We start from the raw sequence: 19980 nt of genomic DNA, 5'->3' as shown, positions 1-19980 counted from the left end.
ATACACAGTTGTTTCAGGTTGGCTAGATGTCCTTTGGGTGGTAGACCATTCTGAATACACACGGGAAACTATTGAACGTGAAAAACACAGCAGCGCTGCAGTTCTTTGACATAAACCTTAGCGCCTGGCACCTTCTACCATACCTTGTTCAAAGACATTTACATTTCTTGTCTTGCCCATTCACCCTCTGAATGGCACACATATAGTCCATGTCTCAATGTCTCAAGGCTTAAAGATCCTTCTTTAACAAGCAACCCATCTATACAGTCAACTAATATGACCAGACCCAGCTGCTAATGCATTTAGTGCCTATTGGAGAGCCACCCCACTATTAAGCAGACCAGAAATGCCAATTTTTTCCATTGGTAAACGGCCTGAGTGGAACATAATTTCTCAACAGTCTTTGGTTGCATTGCAGTAGACTGTCAGCCAATAATCAGGGTGCTCTTGTGGGGGGTAGGGACCAATGGGAACATGACCAAAGACGGCACTGACACTGTATACAGTCAGGAATTTACATATACAGGTTGAAGTCATTAAAACTCTTTATCAACCACTCCACAAATTCCTTGTTAAAAAACTATTGATTTGGCAAGTCCGTTAGGACATCTACTGTGTGCATGACACAAGTCATTTTTCCAATAACTGTTTAGACAGACTTCACTTACAATTCACTGCATCACAATTCCAGTGGGTCAGAAGTTCACATACACTAAGTTGACTGTGCCTTTAAACAGCTTGGAAAATTCCAGAAAACGATGTCATGGATTTAGAGGCTTCTGATAGGCTAATTGACATAATTGTAGACAATTGGAGGTGTACCTGTGGATGTATTTCAAGGCCTACCTTCAAACTCAGTGCCTCTTTGCTTGACATCATGGGAAAATCAAAGGAAATCAGCCAAGACCTCAGAAAAAGAAATTGCAGACCTCCACAAGTCTGGTTCATCCTTGGGAGCAATTTACAAACGCCTGAAGGCACCAAGTTCATTTGTACAAACAATAGTACACAGCCATCATACCACTCAGGAAGGAGATGCATTCTGTCTCCTAGAGATGAATGTACTTTTGTGCGAAAAGTGCAAATCAATCCCAGAACAACAGCAAAGGACTTTGTGAAGATGCTGGAAGAAACAGGTACAACAGTATCTATATCCACAGTAAAACAAGTCCTATATCGACATAACCTGAAAGGCCGTTCAGCAATGAAGCCACTGCTCCAAAACCGCCATAAAAAAAGCCAGGCTACGGTTTGCAACTGCACATGTGGATAAAGATCATACTTTTTGGAGAAATGTCCTCTGGTCTGATGAAACAAACATAGAACTGTTTGGCCATAGTGACCATGGTTATGTTTGGGGGGAAAAGGGGGAGGCTTGCAAGCCAAAGAACACCATCCCAACCGTGAAGCACGGGGGTGCTTTGTTGCAGGAGGAACTGGTGCACTTTACAAAATAGATGGCATCATGAGGCCCTGACCTCAATCCCATTGGACATTTGTGGGCAGAACTGAAAAAGCATGTGCGAGCAAGGCGGCCTACAAACCTGACTCAGTTACACCAACTCTGTCAGGATTAATGGGCCAAAATTCACCCATTGTGGGAAGCTTGTGGAAGGCTACCCAAAACATTTCACCCAAGTTAAACCATTTAAAGGGAACGCTACCAAATACTAATTGAGTGTATGTAAACTTCTGACCCACTGGGAATGTGATGAAATAAATAATTCTCTACTATTATTCTGACATTTCACATTCTTGAAATAAAGTGGTGATCCTAACTGACCTAAAACAGGGAATTTTTACTTGGATTAAATGCCAGGAATTGTGTAAAACGGAGTTTACATTTATTTGGCTAAGGTATATGTAAACTTCCGACTTCAGGTGTGTATATATATATATATATATATATATATATATATATATATACACACACATGAATGTGATAGGAGGCTCTGACTTACCAATGTATAGTACAATGTATACACATTTTAGTTTGTAAGTGTCATTTGGTGGTTAGAAGCATGGCCAGGAAGAACTCTGGTTGGCGTCTGGCTTGATACATATTGAATCGAGCCAGTGTATCGCCGAAGATCAGCACTATGGAGTGCTTGAAATTTGAAAGCAATTTCCTATTGAGCCGACATATACCAGAAAAGAGTAGAGCCCTAGTTCACCTGTTATGTCTGGTCCCACTCAGTTAATCTTCTATCAGATTAATGCTGTGGGAATGAAATCCCAGAGTCAACAGAAGACCCAACAGCAACAGGAATCAGAAATGGCACAAACTGTCTGGGGAAGAGTTGAAATGGGAGAAAGAAGACACTACATTTTTATCAATGTTTGTGCTTTTTTAATAATACCATTATCTCTATGAGGTCATAGTTTGGTTTGTTATACAATGGATTTAAAGGAAATGAAAAGACAAAAATGAAAATATCCCACCAATGGTAAACAGTACTGTTCTTTAGAGTGGCATCCCTCCCCCAATGAAAAGGTGGGTAAGAGAGCTTAGAGGTCACTGATAGAATTCCTATACATACTTACAACACAAAACACACACCGTCGCAGGCTCGTACCCACACACACACACACACACACAGGACAGAAATAGTCAAAACGATGGAGCTAGAGAAGATATAATTCCATTACTCTTCACAAAATACGATTTTATTTCACAAAGTCTTTTTATTCCATTTTTAAGTTCCTTGTCCTTTGCTGGGAAACTCCGTTGTTGATTTTGTTTACTGATTTGAAAAAGTTGATTTACAGCTAGCTAGCGGTACAGTCCTCCAAGGTGGTTTATCTCATTCCTCTTCGACACTCAAACCTTGTAGTCAGAGATTTAACACAAAAAAACACTTGAGGAACAGTTTAATTGTGACATTGAAGCACAACAATCCCATACATTCAGACATTTCTGAAGAGACCAAATTAAATGCTTGTGGCAAAAGAGAAGTACTGGGGCCATGTAGACCCCCCCACAAGCCATGAACGGCATCACTCCTCTCAGATACATGTTTCATGCCAGAGTACCAATCTCTGTCTGTCATTCCTTACTTTCTATGTTTTAATCCATCTCTCCCTTTTCTGCCGTGACACATTCCATCCAATTCTGTATATGAGCTCACAACATTCGAGGTCCATGGTTCTATTAGTTGTGTGTTAGAACATTCCAGGCCCTGGGCTGAACCCCATGTCCATGTCCATGCCACGTTGCCTCATCTGCCCCCCCATCATCATCATCGTCGTCTGCTGGGGGGGGACGCCCATGCCTTGCAGAGACATCATCATGTTGGGCGACCCCCCAGGCCCAGGGTGGTTGTAGAGTACCCCCCTCTCCTTTCCCTGCATCATGCCCGCTGGACCCCCCTGTGACATCATCCGGTGCTGAGGTCCCATCATGCCCTGACCCATGAACCCTGGGGGCCCATGTGCCCTCATAGGATTATGGGAAGGGTTTCCCATGGGCATATCCTGGGGGCCCATAGTGCCTCCCGGCCCGCCAGGCATCCCCCCCAGCCCCTGCATGGGCATGCCCATCCTTGGGGGGCCCTCCCCCATCATCCCCTGCATCATTCCCTGCATGTGTGGAGGTTTACCCCCTGGGCCGGGGCCATCTCCTCCTCCCCTAGGAAAGTAGGACAGCGTCTGGCTGGGCTTTTCTGATGGGATGATCCTGGACAGGTCAAACTCTGGCATACCGGATGCTCCGGTTCGCATCACCTCATGCAGGTCTACATCACTGAACTCTCCGTGCATGTTGAACTGTGGTCCTCCAGGGTTGTTGGGCCTACCTCCATCGCCTCCACCTCCAGGAGGCATGTTCCCCATCCGACCCCCCATAGGACCCCCTTCTCCCTGGAAGCCCATGGGGTGTCCTGGGAAGCCCTGGGGCACAGGGCCATTGTGGGGGGAGTAGGCACCCTGCTGGGAGGGGGACTGGGGGAGGGGGTAGCCCTGCCCTCTGTGGGGGTAGCCCATGCGCCCCTGGGGCATCATCTGGGGGTTACCCATGCCTTGGTCCTGGGGGTTGGGATGCATCATCATGCCATGAGGCATCATGCCAGGGCCCATGTTGGGGGGGTTTGGGGAGGGCATCTGCTGGGGCATACCGTGGGAGAGAGGCTGTGAGCCCACGGGGGTCATACCCAGGGGACTGAGGACAGGCATGGGGCCAGAGGAGCTGGGGCCCATCATGCGAGGAGGACCTTGGTGGTGGTTCATTCCCATACCTACAGAGGGCCACAGAGAGAGAGAGAGAGGGACATTAGTGCACAGACAGCATGTTATAATTTAATTATTCTTCAATCATGTCAGGTAAACCATAAAGTGAAAGCTCTAAGAAAAAGTGTTACAGAATATATACATTAAATCTCAAAATAGTTATTTATTTACAAGATATTTGAATACGGTATAACATGACATCTAATCTCCGTCCACTCACCGTTGTTGTTCATGGAGGGCAGGTTCGGGGAGCGCGCAGGGGGCGAGTCGTCATCTGAGCTCGCCACGGTCTTGATGGCGTCATGATAGAGGGGGGTGGAGCTGGGCATGGCGAACTTGGACATGCGTGACATCATGATGGAGAGGGGGTTCTGGGATAGCGTAGGTTCGGGGGGTAGGGAGTAAGGGCTGCCGGTCGGGGCGCTGCCTGGACCCCCCTGGAGGGGCATGGAGCCAGACTGGGCTCCTGACGAGGGGGGGGCCGAGAGGGGGCCATTACCACCTGTGGAGAGGTGAGAAATATGAAAGTAAACTCTTTACATGAGTCCTATTCATTAAGTAGCTAAAAATACCCTGGTTTACCCTGGTTACTTGAAAGAAGGGACAATGTGTCAAACATGTTTCAGATTGACATACAATACATGTCAATTGTAAATAATGACTTTAATTCATTTAGATACAGTGAAGTTACATGGCCACAAGGGGGAGCAATTTACCTGAAATGGGGAAATGGGGAAATGTGTTTACATGGATGAGAATGATGCTTTCAATTGACTTATTGACTTATAAATGATTTGATTTGAAGCTGATGGAGACAAATTCTAGCCTGTACTCCCAGATATACAACAGAGATCTGTTTAGACTGCCTGGACAACAGACAGAGTGCTGCAGGAGGAGGGACATTACAAAACAACCCTCTATTCAAGACATGATGTCATCTTCACCCAATCATGCATCTCCATCAGGTAGTAAGTTTTTTTTTTTTACTCTCAAAATGAATATTATTTCTGTCTTGAACTCAACATTAGTAATGTTGTTTATCACATCAGGTAAGAGAAGTGGAGGGAGAAAGAAGAGAAAGGAGAGCGAGAAGAGAGCAGTGGAGGGAGAAAGAAGAGAAAGGAGAGCGAGAAGAGAGCAGTGGAGGGAGAAAGAAGAGAAAGGAGAGAGCAGTGGAGGGAGAAAGAAGAGAAAGGAGAGCGAGAAGAGAGCAGTGGAGGGAGAAAGAAGAGAAAGGAGAGCAAGAAGAGAGCAGTGGAGGGAGAAAGAAGAGAAAGGAGAGCGAAGAAGAGAGCAGTGGAGGGAGAAAGAAGAGAAAGGAGAGCAAGAAGAGAGCAGTGGAGGGAGAAAGAAGAGAAAGGAGGGAGAAAGAAGAGAAAGAGAGCAGTGGAGGGAGAAAGAAGAGAAAGGAGAGCAAGAAGAGAGCAGTGGAGGGAGAAAGAAGAGAAAGAGAGCAAGAAGAGAGCAGTGGAGGGAGAAAGAAGAGAAAGGAGAGCAGAGAGCAGTGGAGGGAGAAGAGAAAGGAGAGCAAGAAGAGAGCAGTGGAGGGAGAAAGAAGAGAAAGGAGAGCGAGAAGAGAGCAGTGGAGGGAGAAAGAAGAGAAAGGAGAGCAAGAAGAGAGCAGTGGAGGGAGAAAGAAAGAGAGAAGGAGAGCAAGAAGAGAGCAGTGGAGGGAGAAAGAAGAGAAAGGAGAGAGCAGAAGAGAGCAGTGGAGGGAGAAAAGAGAAAGGAGAGCAAGAAGAGAGCAGTGGAGGGAGAAAGAAGAGAAAGGAGAGCGAGAAGAGAGCAGTGGAGGGAGAAAGAAGAGAAAGGAGCGAGAAGAGAGCAGTGGAGGGAGAAAGGAGAGCGAGAAGAGAGCAGTGGAGGGAGAAAGAGCGAGAAGAGAGCAGTGGAGGGAGAAAGGAGAAAGAGAGCAGGAGGGAGAAAGGAGAGAAGAGAGCAGTGGAGGGAGAAAGAAAGAAGAGAAAGGGAGAGCAAGAAGAGAGCAGTGGAGGGAGAAAGAAAGAAGAGAAAGGAGAGCAGAGAGCAGTGGAGGGAGAAAGGAGAGCGAGAAGAGCAGTGGAGGGAGAAAGGAGAGAAGGGAGAAAGGAGAGCAAGAAGAGAGCAGTGGAGGGAGAAAGAAGAGAAGAAAGGAGAGCAGAAGAGAGCAGTGGAGGGAGAAAGAAGAGAAAGGAGAGCGAGAAGAGCAGTGGAGGGAGAAAGGAGAAAGGAGAGCAAGAAGAGAGCAGTGGAGGGAGAAAGGAGAGCGAGAAGAGAGCAGTGGAGGGAGAAAGAAGAGAAAGGAGAGCAGAAGAGAGCAGTGGAGGGAGAAAGGAGAGCGAGAAGAGAGCAGTGGAGGGAGAAAGAAGAGAAAGGAGAGCGAGAAGAGAGCAGTGGAGGGAGAAAGGAGAGCGAGAAGAGAGCAGTGGAGGGAGAAAGAAGAGAAAGGAGAGAGAGCAGTGGAGGGAAGAGAGCAGTGGAGGGAGAAAGAAGAGAAAGGAGAGCGAGAAGAGAGCAGTGGAGGGAGAAAGAAGAGAAAGGAGAGCAAGAAGAGAGCAGTGGAGGGAGAAAGAAGAGAAAGGAGAGCAAGAAGAGAGCAGTGGAGGGAGAAAGAAGAGAAAGGAGAGCAAGAAGAGAGCAGTGGAGGGAGAAAGAAGAGAAAGGAGAGCGAGAAGAGAGCAGTGGAGGGAGAAAGAAGAGAAAGGAGAGCAAGAAGAGAAGCGAGAAGAGAGCAGTGGAGGGAGAAAGAAGAGAAAGGAGAGCGAGAAGAGAGCAGTGGAGGGAGAAAGAAGAGAAAGGAGAGCGAGAAGAGAGCAGTGGAGGGAGAAAGAAGAGAAAGGAGAGCGAGAAGAGAGCAGTGGAGGGAGAAAGAAGAGAAAGGAGAGCAAGAAGAGAGCAGTGGAGGGAGAAAGAAGAGAAAGGAGAGCGAGAAAGAAGAGAGAGCAGTGGAGGGAGAAAGAGAGCGAGAAAAGAGCAGTGGAGGGAGAAAGAAGAGAAAGGAGTGGAGGGAAAAGAAGAGAAAGGAGAGCAGAAGAGAGCAGTGGAGGGAGAAAGGAGAGAAAGGAGAGCAAGAAGAGAGCAGTGGAGGGAGAAAGAAGAGAAAGGAGAGCAAGAAGAGAGCAGTGGAGGGAGAAAGGAGAGCGAGAAGAGAGCAAGGGAGAAAGGAGAGCAAGAAGAGAGCAGTGGAGGGAGAAAGAAGAGAAAGGAGAGCGAGAAGAGAGCAGTGGAGGGAGAAAGAAGAGAAAGGAGAGCAAGAAGAGAGCAGTGGAGGGAGAAAGAAGAGAAAGGAGAGCAAGAAGAGAGCAGTGGAGGGAGAAAGAAGAGAAAGGAGAGCGAGAAGAGAGCAGTGGAGGGAGAAAGAAGAAGAGAAGAGAGCAGTGGAGGGAGAAAGAAAGAAGAGAAAGGAGAGCAAGAAGAGAGCAGTGGAGGGAGAAAGAAGAGAAAGGAGAGCGAGAAGAGAGCAGTGGAGGGAGAAAGAAGAGAAAGGAGAGAGCAGTGGAGAGAAAGGAGAGCGAGAAGAGAGCAGTGGAGGGAGAAAGAAGAGAAAGGAGAGCAAGAAGAGAGCAGTGGAGGGAGAAAGAAGAGAAAGGAGAGCAGTGGAGGGAGAAAGAAGAGAAAGGAGAGCAAGAAGAGAGCAGTGGAGGGAGAAAGAAGAAAAGAGAAAGAGAGTGGAGGGAGAAAGAAGAGAAAGAGAGCAGTGGAGGGAGAAAGAAGTGGAGAAGAGAAAGGAGAGCGAGAAGAGAGCAGTGGAGGGAGAAAGAAGAGAAAGGAGAGCAGTGGAGGGAGCAGTGGAGGAGAAAGAAAGGAAGAGAGAAGAGAGCAGTGGAGGGAGAAAGAAAGAAAGGAGAGCGAGAAGAGAGCAGTGGAGGGAGAAAGAAGAGAAGAAGCAGTGGAGAGAAGGAGAGCGAGAAAGAGAGCAGTGGAGGGAGAAAGAAGAGAAGGAGGGAGAGCGAGAGAGAAGAGAGCAGTGGAGGGAGAAAGAGAGAGAAGAGTGGAGAAAGAGAGCAGTGGAGGGGAGAAGAAGAGAAAGGAGAGCAGAGAGCAGTGGAGGGAGAAAGAAGAGAAGTGGAGGAGAGCAGAAGAGAGCAGTGGAGGGAGAAAGAAGAGAAAGCAGTGGAGGGAGAAAGAAGAGAAAGAGCAAGAAGAGAGCAGTGGAGGGAGAAAGAAGAGAAAGGAGAGCAAGAAGAGAGCAGTGGAGGGAGAAAGAAAGAAAGGAGAGCGAGAAGAGAGCAGTGGAGGGAGAAAGGAGAGAGAGCAAGAAGAGAGCAGTGGAGGGAGAAAGAGAGGAGAGCGAGAAGAGAGCAGTGGAGGGAGAAAGAAGAGAAGGAGAGCAAGAAGAGAGCAGTGGAGGGAGAAAAAGAGAAAGAGAAAGAAGAGAGCAGTGGAGGAGAAAGGAGAGCAGAGAGCAGTGGAGGGAGAAAGAAGAGAAAGGAGAGCAAGAAGAGAGCAGTGGAGGGAGAAAGAGAGAGCGAGAAGAGGAGAGCAAGAAGAGAGCAGTGGAGGGAGAAAGAGAGAGCGAGAAGAGAGCAGTGGAGGAGAGAAAGAAGCGAAAGAGCAGTGGAGGGAGAAAGGAGAGCGAGAAGAGAGCAGTGGAGGGAGAAAGGAGGAGAGCGAAGAAAGCAGTGGAGGGAGAAAGAAGAGGAAAGGAGAGCAACAAGAGAGCAGTGGAGGGAGAAAGAAGAGAAAAGAGAGCAAGAAGAGAGCAGTGGAGGGAGAAAGAAGAGAAAGGAGAGCAAGAAGAGAGCAGTGGAGGGAGAAAGAAGAGAAAGGAGAGCGAGAAGAGAGCAGTGGAGGGAGAAAAAGGAGAGCAGTGGAGGGAGGGAGAAAGAAGAGAAAGGAGAGCAAGAAGAGAGCAGTGGAGGGAGAAAGAAGAGGAGAGCAAGAAGAGAGCAGTGGAGGGAGAAAGAAGAGAAAGGAGAGCAAGAAGAGAGCAGTGGAGGGAGAAGTGGAGAAGAGAAAGGAGAGCAAGAAGAGAGCAGTGGAGGGAGAAAGAGGAGTGGAGAGAGCAGTGGAGGAGAAAGAAGAGAAAGGAGAGCGAGAAGAGAGCAGTGGAGGGAGAAAGAAGAGAAAGGAGAGCGAGAAGAGAGCAGTGGAGGGAGAAAGGAGAGCGAGAAGAGAGCAGTGGAGGGAGAAAGAAGAGAAAGGAGAGCAAGAAGAGAGCAGTGGAGGGAGAAAGAAGAGAAAGGAGAGCAAGAAGAGAGCAGTGGAGGGAGAAAGAAGAGAAAGGAGAGCGAGAAGAGAGCAGTGGAGGGAGAAAGAAGAGAAAGGAGAGCAAGAAGAGAGCAGTGGAGGGAGAAAGGAGAGAAAGGAGAGCAAGAAGAGAGCAGTGGAGGGAGAAAGAAGAGAAAGGAGAGCAACAAGAGAGCAGTGGAGGGAGAAAGAAGAGAAAGGAGAGCAAGAAGAGAGCAGTGGAGGGAGAAAGGAGAGCGAGAAGAGAGCAGTGGAGGGAGAAAGGAGAGCGAGAAGAGAGCAGTGGAGGGAGAAAGAAGAGAAAGGAGAGCAACAAGAGAGCAGTGGAGGGAGAAAGAGAGAAAGGAAGCAAGAGAAGAGAGGAAGGAGAGAAAGAGAGAGAAAGGAGAGCAAGAAGAAGAGCAGTGGAGGGAGAAAGAAGAGAGAGAGGGAGAGTGGAGGGAGAAAGGAGAGAGAGAAGAGAGCAGTGGAGGGAGAAAGAAGAGAAAGGAGAGCAAGAAGAGAGCAGTGGAGGGAGAAAGAAGAAGAGCAACAAGAGAGCAGTGGAGGGAGAAAGAGAAAGGAGAGCGAGAAGAGAGCAGTGGAGGGAGAAAGAGAGAAAGGAGAGCAAGAAGAGAGCAGTGGAGGGAGAAAAGGAGAGCGAGAAGAAAGCAGTGGAGAGGAGAAAGAGAGCAGTGCAGTGGAGGGAGAAAGAAGAGAAAGGAGAGCAACAAGAGAGCAGTGGAGGGAGAAAGAAGAGAAAGGAGAGCAAGAAGAGAGCAGTGGAGGAGAAAGAAGAGAAAGGGAGAGCGAAGAAGAGAGCAGTGGAGGAGAAAGAAGAGAAAGGAGAGCAAGAAGAAGCAGTGGAGGGAGAAAGGAGAGAAAGAGAGAGCAAGAAGAAAGCAGTGGAGGGAGAAAGGAGAAAGGAGAGCAAGAAGAGAGCAGTGGAGGGAAAGAAAGAGAAAGGAGAGCAAGAAGAGAGCAGTGGAGGGAGAAAGAAGAGAAAGAGAGCAAGAGAGAGCAGTGGAGGAGAAAGAAGAGAAAGGAGAGCAAGAAGAGAGCAGAGGGAGAAAGAAGAAAGAGAGCAAGAGAAGAGAGCAGTGGAGGGAGAAAGAAGAGAAAGGAGAGCGAACAAAGAGCAGTGGAGAGAAAGAGAGAGGAGAGCAGAAGAGAGCAGTGGAGGGAGAAAGAGAGAAAGGAGAGCAAGAAGAGAGCAGTGGAGGGAGAAAGAAGAGAAAGGAGAGCAAGAAGAGAGCAGTGGAGGGAGAAAGAAGAGAAAGGAGAGCAAGAAGAGAGCAGTGGAGGGAGAAAGAAGAGAAAGGAGAGCAAGAAGAGAGCAGTGGAGGGAGAAAGGAGAGCGAGAAGAGAGCAGTGGAGGGAGAAAGGAGAGCGAGAAGAGAGCAGTGGAGGGAGAAAGAAGAAAGCAGAGGGAGAAAGAAGAGAAAAGGAGAAAGAAGAGAAAGTGGAGGGAGAAAGGAGAGCAAGAGAAGAGAGCAGTGGAGGGAGAAAGAAGAGAAAGGAGAGCAAAAGAGAGCAGTGGAGGGAGAAAGGAAGAGAAAGGAGAGCAAGAAGAGAGCAGTGGAGGGAGAAAGAAGAGAAAGGAGAAGAGAAGAGAGCAGTGGAGGGAGAAGAAGAAGAGAGCAGTGGAGGGAGAAAGAGAGAAAGGAAGCAAGAAGAGAGCAGTGGAGGGAGAAAGAAAGAAGAGAAGCAGTGGAGGAGAGCAAGAAGAGAGCAGTGGAGGGAGAAAGGAGAGAAAGGAGAGCAACAAGAGAGCAGTGGAGGGAGAAAGAGAGAAAGGAGAAAACAGTGGAGGGAGAAAGAAGAGAAAGAGAGCAGTGGAGGAAGAGAGCAGTGGAGGGAGAAAGAAGAGAAAGGAGAGCAACAAGAGAGCAGTGGAGGAGAAAGGAAGAAAGAGTGGAGGGAGAAAGGAGAGCAAGAAGAGAGCAGTGGAGGGAGAAAGGAGAGCGAGAAGAGAGCAGTGGAGGGAGAAAGGAGAGAAAGGAGAGCAAGAAGAGAGCAGTGGAGGGAGAAAGAAGAGAAAGGAGAGCAACAAGAGAGCAGTGGAGGGAGAAAGAAGAGAAAGGAGAGCAAGAAGAGAGCAGTGGAGGGAGAAAGGAGAGAGAGCAGAGAGAGCAGTGGAGGGAGAAAGGAGAGCAACAGAGAAGAGAGCAGTGGAGGGAGAAAGGAAGAGAGCAGTGGAGGAGAAAGAAGAGAAAGGAGAGCAGTGGAGGGAGAGAGAAGAGCAGTGGAGGGAGAGGAGAAGAAGAGAGCAGTGGAGGGAGAAAGGAAGCGAGAAGAGAGCAGTGGAGGGAGAAAGGAAAAGAGAGCGAGAAGAGAGCAGTGGAGGGAGAAAGGAGAGAGAAGAGGAGAGCAATAAGAGAGGGAAAAGAGAAAGAGAGCAGTGGAGGGAGAAAGGAGAGCGAGAGAGAGAGCAGTGGAGAGAAAGGAGAGAAGAAGCAGGGAGGGAGAAAGGAGAGCAAGAAGAGAGCAGTGGAGGGAGAAAGAGAAGAAGAGAGCAGTGGAGAGAAAGGAGAAGAAAGGGAGAGAGCAAGAAGAGAGCAGTGGAGGGAGAAAGGAGAAGAGAGAGAGAGCAGTGGAGGGAGAAAGGAGAGCGAGAAGAGAGCAGTGGAGGGAGAAAGAGAGAAAGGAGGAGAAGAGAGCAGTGGAGAGAGAAAGAGAGCGAGAAGAGAGCAGTGGAGGGAGAAAGAAGAGAAAGGAGAGCAAGAAGAGAGCAGTGGAGGAGAGAGAAGAGAGCAGTGGAGGGAGAAAGAGAAGAGAGTGGAGGGAGAAAGGAGAGAGCGAGAAAGAGAGCAGTGGAGGGAGAAAGAGAGCGAGAAGAAAGCAGTGGAGGGAGGAGAGAAAGGAGAGCAAGAAGAGAGCAGTGGAGGGAGAAAGGAGAGCGAGAAGAGAGCAGTGGAGGGAGAAAGAGAGAAACAGAAGAGCAGTGGAGGGAGAAGGAGAAGAGAAGAAAGCAGTGAGAGCAGAGAAAGAAGAGAGCAGTGGAGGAGAAAGGAGAGAGAAGAGAGAGCAGTGGAGGGAGAAAGAAGAGCGAGAAGAAGCAGTGGAGGGAGAAAGAAGAGAAAGGAGAGCAAGAGAGAGCAGTGGAGGGAGAAAGAAGAGAAAGAAAGCAGTGGAGGGAGAAAGAGAGCGAGAAGAGAGCAGTGGAGGGAAAAGAAGAGAAAGGAGAGAAAAGCAGAGGGAGCAGTGGAGGGAGAAAGAAGAGAAAGGAGAGCAAGAAGAGAGCAGTGGAGGGAGAAAGGAGAGAAAGGAGAGCAAGAAGAGAGCAGTGGAGGGAGAAAGAAGAGAAAGGAGAGCAAGAAGAGAGCAGTGGAGGGAGAAAGAAGAGAAAGGAGAGCAAGAAGAGAGCAGTGGAGGGAGAAAGGAGAGAAAGGAGAGCAAGAAGAGAGCAGTGGAGGGAGAAAGGAGAGCGAGAAGAGAGCAGTGGAGGGAGAAAGGAGAGCGAGAAGAGAGCAGTGGAGGGAGAAAGAAGAGAAAGGAGAGCAAGAAGAGAGCAGTGGAGGGAGAAAGAAGAGAAAAGGAGAGCAAGAGAGAAAGGAGTGGAGAGAAGTGGAGGAGAAAGGAGAGCAAGAAGAGAGCAGTGGAGGGAGAAAGAGAGAAAGAGAGCAAGAAGAGAGCAGTGGAGGGAGAAAGGAGAAGGAGAGAGAAGAGAGCAGAAGAGGAGAAAGAGAGAAAGGAGAGCAAGAGAGCAGTGGAGGGAGGGAGAAAGAAGAGAGAAAGAAGAAGAGAGCAAGAAGAGAGCAGTGGAGGGAGAAAGGAGAGAGAAGAGAAGTGGAGGGAGAAAGGAGAGAGAAGAGAGCAGTGGAGGGAGAAAGGAGAGCGAGAAGAGAGCAGTGGAGGGAGAAAGAAGAGAAAGGGGAGCAAGAAGAGAGCAGTGGAGGGAGAAAGGAGAGAAAGGAGAGAAAGGAGAGCAAGAAGAGAGCAGTGGAGGGAGAAAGGAGAGCGAGAAGAGAGCAGTGGAGGGAGAAAGGAGGCGAAAGAGAGCAGTGGAGGGAGAAAGAAAGGAGAGCAAGAAGAGAGCAGTGGAGGGAGAAAGGAGAGCGAGAAGAGAGCAGTGGAGGGAGAAAGGAGAGAAAGGAGAGAAAGGAGAGCAAGAAGAGAGCAGTGGAGGGAGAAAGGAGAGCGAGAAGAGAGCAGTGGAGGGAGAAAAGAAAGAAAGGAGAGCAAGAAGAGAGCAGTGGAGGGAGAAAGGAGAGAAAGGAGAGCGAGAAGAGAGCAGTGGAGGGAGAAAGGAGAACGAGAAGAGAGCAGTGGAGGGAGAAAGGAGAGCGAGAAGAGAGCAGTGGAGGGAGAAAGAAGAGCGAGAAGAAAGCAGTGGAGGGAGAAAGAAGAGAAAGGAGAGCAAGAAGAGAGCAGTGGAGGGAGAGAGGAGAGCGAGAAGAGAGCAGTGGAGGGAGAAAGAAGAGAAAGGAGAGCAAAGAAGAGAGCAGTGGAGGGAGAAAGAAGAGAAAGGAAGAGAGCAGTGGAGAAAGAGAGAAAGGAGAGCAAGAAGAGAGCAGTGGAGGGAGAAAGAAGAGAAAGGAGAGCAAGGAGGGAGAGAAAGCAGTGGAGGGAGAAGTGGAGGGAAAAGGAGAGCAAGAAGAGAGCAGTGGAGGGAGAAAGGAGAGCAGTGGAGGAAGAAAGCAAAGAAAGCAGTGGAGGGAGAAAGGAGAAAAGAGAGCAGTGGAGGGAGAAAGAGAAAGGAGAGCAACAGAAGCAGTGGAGGGAGAAAGAAGAGAAAGCAAGAAGAGAGCAGTGGAGGGAGAAAGAAGAGAAAGGAGAGCAAGAAGAGAGCAGTGGAGGGAGAAAGGAGAGCGAGAAGAGAGCAGTGGAGGGAGAAAGAAGAGAAAGGAGAGCAAGAAGAGAGCAGTGGAGGGAGAAAGAAGAGAAAGGAGAGCAAGAAGAGAGCAGTGGAGGGAGAAAGAAGAGAAAGGAGAGCAAGAAGAGAGCAGTGGAGGGAGAAAGAAGAGAAAGGAGAGCAACAAGAGAGCAGTGGAGGGAGAAAGAAAGAGAGAAAGGGAGAGCAAGAAGAGAGCAGTGGAGGGAGAAAGAAAGAGAAAGGAGAGCAAGAAGAGAGCAGTGGAGGGAGAAAGAAGAGAGAGAGAGAGCAGTGGAGGGAGAAAGAGAGAAAGGAGAAACAAGAGAGCAGTGGAGGGAGAAAGAAGAGAAAGGAGAGCAAGAGGAGAGAAAGTGGAGGGAGAAAGAAGAGAAAGGAGAGCAAGAAGAGAGCAGTGGAGGGAGAAAGGAGAAAGAGAGAGCAGTGGAGGGAGAAAGGAGAAGAGCGAGAAGAGAGCAGTGGAGGGAGGGAGAAAGGAGAGCAAGAAGAGAGCAGTGGAGGGAGAAAGAAGAGAAAGGAGAGCAGTGGAGGGAGAAAGAAGAGAAAGGAGAGCAAGAAGAGAGCAGTGGAGGGAGAAAGGAGAGAGAGAAGAGAGCAGTGGAGGGAGAAAGGAGAGCGAGAAGAGAGCAGTGGAGGGAGAAAGGAGAGCGAGAAGAGAGCAGTGGAGGGAGAAAGGAGAGCGAGAAGAGAGCAGTGGAGGGAGAAAGAAGAGAAAGAGAGAAGAGCAAGAGAGGGAAAGAGAGCAGTGGAGGGAGAAAGGAGAGCGAAAGTGGAGGGAGAAAGGAGAGCAGTGGAGGGAGAAGAAGAGAAAGGAGAGCAGAGGAGAAAGAGAGCAGTGGAGGGAGAAAGAAGAGAAAGGAGAGCAAGAAGAGAGCAGTGGAGGGAGAAAGAAGAAAGGTGGAGGGAGCAAGAAGAGAGCAGTGGAGGGAGAAAGAGAAGGAGAGCAAGAAGAGAGCAGTGGAGGGAGAAAGGAGAGCAGAAGAGAGCAGTGGAGGGAGAAAGGAGAGAGAGAAAGAGAGAGCAGTGGAGGGAGAAAGGAGAGGCGAGAAGAGAGCAGTGGAGGGAGAAAGAAGAGAAAGGAGAAGAAGAGAGCAGTGGAGGGAGAAAGAAGAGAGTGGAAGGAGAGCGAGAAGAGAGCAGTGGAGGGAGAAAGAGAGAAAGAGAGCAAGAAGAGAGCAGTGGAGGGAGAAAGAAGAGAAAGGAGAGCAAGAAGAGAGCAGTGGAGGGAGAAAAGAGAGCAGAGGGAGAAAGGAGAGCAAGAAGAAAGCAGTGGAGGGAGAAAGAAGAGAAAGGAGAGCAAGAAAGAGAGCAGTGGAGGGAGAAAGAAGAGAAAGGAGAGCAAGAGAAAGGAGAGCAGTGGAGGGAAAGAAGAGAAAGGAGAGCAAGAAGAGAGCAGTGGAGGGAGAAAGAGAGAAAGGAGAGCAAGAAGAGAGCAGTGGAGGGAGAAAGGAAGAGAAAGGAGAGCAAGAAGAAAGCAGTGGAGGGAGAAAGAAGAGAAAGGAGAGCAAGAAGAGAGCAGTGGAGGGAGAAAGAAGAGAAAGGAGAGCAAGAAGAGAGCAGTGGAGGGAGAAAGAAGAGAAAGGAGAGCAAGAAGAGAGCAGTGGAGGGAGAAAGAAGAGCAAAGAGAAGGGAGGAGCAAGAAAGAGAGAGCAGTGGAGGGAGAAAGGAGAGCAGAGGGAAAAGAGAGAAAGGAGAGCGAGAAGAGAGCAGTGGAGGGAGAAAGAAGAGCGAGAAGAGAGCAGTGGAGGGAGAAAGAAGAGAAAGGAGAGCAAGAAGAGAGCAGTGGAGGGAGAAAGGAGAGCGAGAAGAGAGCAGTGGAGGGAGAAAGGAGAGCGAGAAGAGAGCAGTGGAGGGAGAAAGGAGAGCGAGAAGAGAGCAGTGGAGGGAGAAAGGAGAGAAAGGAGAGCAAGAAGAGAGCAGTGGAGGGAGAAAGGAGAGCGAGAAGAGAGCAGTGGAGGGAAAGAGAAAGGAGAGCAAGAAGAGAGCAGTGGAGGGAGAAAGGAGAGAAAGAGAAAGAGAGAGCAGTGGAGGGAGAAAGGAGAGCGAGAAGAGAGCAGTGGAGGAGAAAGGAGAGAAAGAAGAGAAAGGAGAGCAAGAAGAGAGTGGAGAGAGCAGTGGAGGGAGAAAGGAGAGAGAAAGAAGAGAGCAGTGGAGGGAGAAAGGAGAGCGAGAAGAGAGCAGTGGAGGGAGAAAGGAGAGAAAGGAGAGAAAGGAGAGCAAGAAGAGAGCAGTGGAGGGAGAAAGGAGAGCGAGAAGAGAGCAGTGGAGGGAGAAAGAAGAGAAAGGAGAGCAAGAAGAGAGCAGTGGAGGGAGAAAGAAGAGAAGAGAGCAGTGGAGGGAGAAAGGAGAGCGAAGTGGAGGGAGGAGAGAAAGGAGAGGGAGAAAGAAAGAAAGCAGTGGAGGGAGAAAGAAGAGAGCAAGAAGAGAGCAGTGGAGGGAGAAAGGAGAAGAGAGCAGTGGAGGGAGAAAAAGAGAAAGGAGAGCGAGAAGAAAGCAGTGGGGAGAAAGGAGAAAGAGAAGGGAGAAAGAAGAGAAAGGAGAGCAAGAAGAGAGCAGTGGAGGGAGAAAGAAGAGAAAGGAGAGCAAGAAGAAAGCAGTGGAGGGAGAAAGAAGAGAAAGGAGAGCAAGAAGAAAGCAGTGGAGGGAGAAAGAAGAGAAATCCAGAAAAGTACTGTACCTTGCTCCATATTTCCCATCATATTAGGTGAGGTCATACTGAGGGGGGTTTTACCCCCTTGCTGCTGAGGGATTCCTGGGCTGGGCATGGGGGGTTTTGGGGAAGAGGCCCACCCTGGAGAAGGGTTGGGGAGGGACGGGGACCTCATATTTACAGGGGAGGCACCAGCAGACCCCATCATAGAGTGAGGAGACTTCAATGGAGCCGAGTTGGCAGTGTTAGGGGGGCCATTGGGTCCCGGAGTGCCGGAGAGCATACCAGCCAGCTGGGAGGGGGTCTGGGGGGACTTGAGGTTCCCAGAGGGAGAGCCCATCATGGGGGACTGCACCTGCCTCAAAGGAGGGGACTTGAGGGGGTTAATACTGGGTGAGCTGCCCCCTCCTGGCTGGATGATCAGCTCTGCAGGCTTACGTCCCCTCTGGCCCTGGGGGGGTCCGGCGGAGGGCGGGTGGTGGTTGAGGCGGCCATTGCCCCCCGTAGGGGTGGTCCTGTGCTCCGGGCCAGCATAGACCTGCTCTCCATGAGGGCCCCTCATACCGCCAGGACCACCAGGGAAGGGCCGTGCGGGTCCCATGGGGAAGTCCCCTGGCTGGGGCTGGTCTGTGAAGTGCATCTGCCTTCCCTGGGGCCCCATGTTGTCCATTGGATGCCCTCTCATTCTCATCATCTCGTCTGGGCTCATGTTCATAGGCCCCTCTCGTAGCTGGGGGTTCCCATGGGGGCCCATGCCAAACTCAGGGCCCATGTCCCGGCTCCCCATCACAACCAGTCTGGAAGAGGGGCTCATGGAGCCCTCGCCGGGCATCCTGGGAAACATCATCCCGCCCCCGTTACCTGGCTCCATGCCACCTCTTTGGTGTCCCATCATCCTTTGCATCTCCATCATCATCTGTGGAGGAAGGCCCGGTCCCTTGTCGCCTCCCATGCCCTGGTGAAACATGGCCTCCTGGACTGACTGGGGGTTGGGGAAGCGCTCTCCCCGTACCCCTGGACCTCCGAACATACCCCCTGGCCCTCCTGGAAACCCCCGGCCGTCCCCCATCCTCGGGGGCATGTCTTCAGGCCAGCCCATCCCGGGCCTGGGGGGTCCCTCCATGTCAGGGTTCATCATGCCCTGGGGGAACCCAGGCATCCTCTGCATGTGAGGAGGCATCCCTCTGGGGCCCATGGCCATGCGATCGTGATAGTGCTCTGGTGGCCCTCCTGGCCCCCCTGGAACCCACACCTCTCCAGGGCCCATCTGGTAGGGTGGTGGGGGCCCTCGCATCATGCCGCGCGGCCCGTGGGGGTGCATCATCATGTCGGGAGGAAGTGGGCGGTGATGCATTTCCTGTTTCCTCTTCTTCTCCTCGTAGAACTCCTGCTGCAGCTTCAGCCAGGCCACCTGCTCCGGGGTCATGTGATCTCCATCCCCACACCCTCCAGGACCCATCATGTGGCCCAGCTCATCTGGGAAAGGGGGCATGTCTCTGGGGTGACCATGTGGGGGGCCAAATGGGGTTCCCTGGGATCGGGACCCTCCCGAACCCCCTGGTGGACCTAGGCTCTGGGATTGGGCCATCATGGCCTGGAGAGGGCCCTGCTCCGGCCTCCTGGGCCCCCCATCGGGCATGCCGTCGTGGGACTGGGGGAGTCCCCCAATAGGACCGGGTGGCGGTGGGGCATCGCGGTCATCTGGGAAGAGCATGCGCTGTATGTCTCGCAGGGTCTGGAGGGAGCGCTGGCGGTGCTCTAGTTGTTCCTGGGACAGGCCCTCTGTGTTGGCCTCCATGTTGAGAAGTTCCTGGGCCAGTTGCTGCTGTTGCTGCTGGGGGGTCAGACCAGGCTGACCCATCCCTATGGGCCCCAGCCCTCCTCCTTCACCAGGCTGAGGGGGGTTCAGAGGAGGCATGCCCTGCTCAGACTGGGGCTGGGACCCAGGGGTCTGGTCACCTGGACCCATGGTATTACCAGGGCTGCTGCCATGGAGGTTCTTTGGGTCCATGTCTGCTGAGGAGGCCCCATCCTGGGTGAGTGAACCAGGCTTTACCCCCTGGGGAGGGGGCTGTGGTGGCGCTTGATCAGTCGGGCCAGGTTTAGACCCTGTCTGGTGGTTCTTGTCTGAGGAATGAGATGAGGACTGCTGGGAGGGCTTGGAGTCTCCTCGGAGGGGTCTTGCCTGATCGTTCTAAAAGCGATAAAGGCAGCAGGATAAGAAATGAGGTTTGAGTAAATGAGGGTTTGTAAATCAAGTATTTATCAAAGCTGACTGTATGCCAAGTTACATGTCTAGTTATCACATCATGGCAGTGTGTGCGTGTGTTATTACCAGGGGTGGGAGGGGGATCTTGTCCTTGCTGTTGGAGATGTTTCTCATGTGGAAGTTGATGATGTTTTCTGAGTGGCCTGTTAGAACAGCATCAGCAGCCCTGAGGAACAGAGACCAGACAGTCACATTTGTGTCTGTGTCTGTGGCAGCAGAATGAGGGCAGTGTTAGCAGAGGGCATGAAGGAAATGCCGAGGTCGACAGACTAAACAAACAGTTTCACACACATCTTCCACTTTCATCTCCTTTTCCGTTCAGAGGACAGTGTAAATCGGAGACAACTGAAACATGAACACACTTTCAGGCAAGCACACTGAAAACAAGGCATAACTGCAGGCTTTCACATGTTAGGAGGAGAGCCAGATTTCTGGATTTGATAACTCCATAACTCTCAGGTGTGTGTGGTCTATCCAAACCAAGCTCAGAATAGCCTGGTGTGTGGAACACTGAGTTTGCTGAGGGTTCACGTCACACACTGCAACTACAATTACTACAGCTCAATCACTAACACATCATGGGCAATTAGGACCATAAACATGGTTTCCCTGCGATCTCTCTTACTTGTTGGCCATCTCTGTAGTGAAGACGTAAACCACTTTAGAACCAGCCTTCTGACCACCTGCCTCTGACGCTGCGCCCTGGCCTCCTAGTGCATTGTGGGAGGGTGTGGAGGAGCGGCTGAGTCCGGCGTTGGGGGGAGGATGGGAGTTGGAGTCCTGGGGCTTCACGTCACTGGAGTTACAGTCTGGGGAGGGACAGACGATCATATTACTGTAGTTTACAGTAGCAGG

The 19980-nt window shown here is 50.6% G+C and overlaps 2 protein-coding genes across 2 annotated transcripts in view; one reads left to right on the top strand and one right to left on the bottom strand.

The window, feature by feature from the left end:
* LOC124044457 (transmembrane protein FAM155A-like) overlaps positions 1–19980 on the top strand; it is a 349689-nt gene that overhangs the window by 160838 nt on the left and 168871 nt on the right. The gene's annotated exons all lie outside the window — the stretch shown is intronic.
* Positions 2336–19980, bottom strand: part of LOC124044141 (B-cell CLL/lymphoma 9 protein-like) — a gene marked incomplete at its 5' end in the record, with an annotated part of 18756 nt that continues 1111 nt past the window's right edge. Inside the window, 5 exon segments of the mRNA XM_046363627.1 lie at positions 2336–4232; positions 4445–4726; positions 16884–19050; positions 19192–19291; positions 19751–19934. Of these exon segments, the coding sequence (XP_046219583.1) occupies positions 3163–4232; positions 4445–4726; positions 16884–19050; positions 19192–19291; positions 19751–19934 (3803 nt within the window). The 3' untranslated portion in view covers positions 2336–3162.

This window comes from Oncorhynchus gorbuscha, linkage group LG09 (assembly GCF_021184085.1).
Source record: "Oncorhynchus gorbuscha isolate QuinsamMale2020 ecotype Even-year linkage group LG09, OgorEven_v1.0, whole genome shotgun sequence".
Classification (NCBI taxonomy): Eukaryota; Metazoa; Chordata; class Actinopteri; order Salmoniformes; family Salmonidae; genus Oncorhynchus; species Oncorhynchus gorbuscha.
This window is presented reverse-complemented; position numbering and strand designations above follow the sequence as displayed.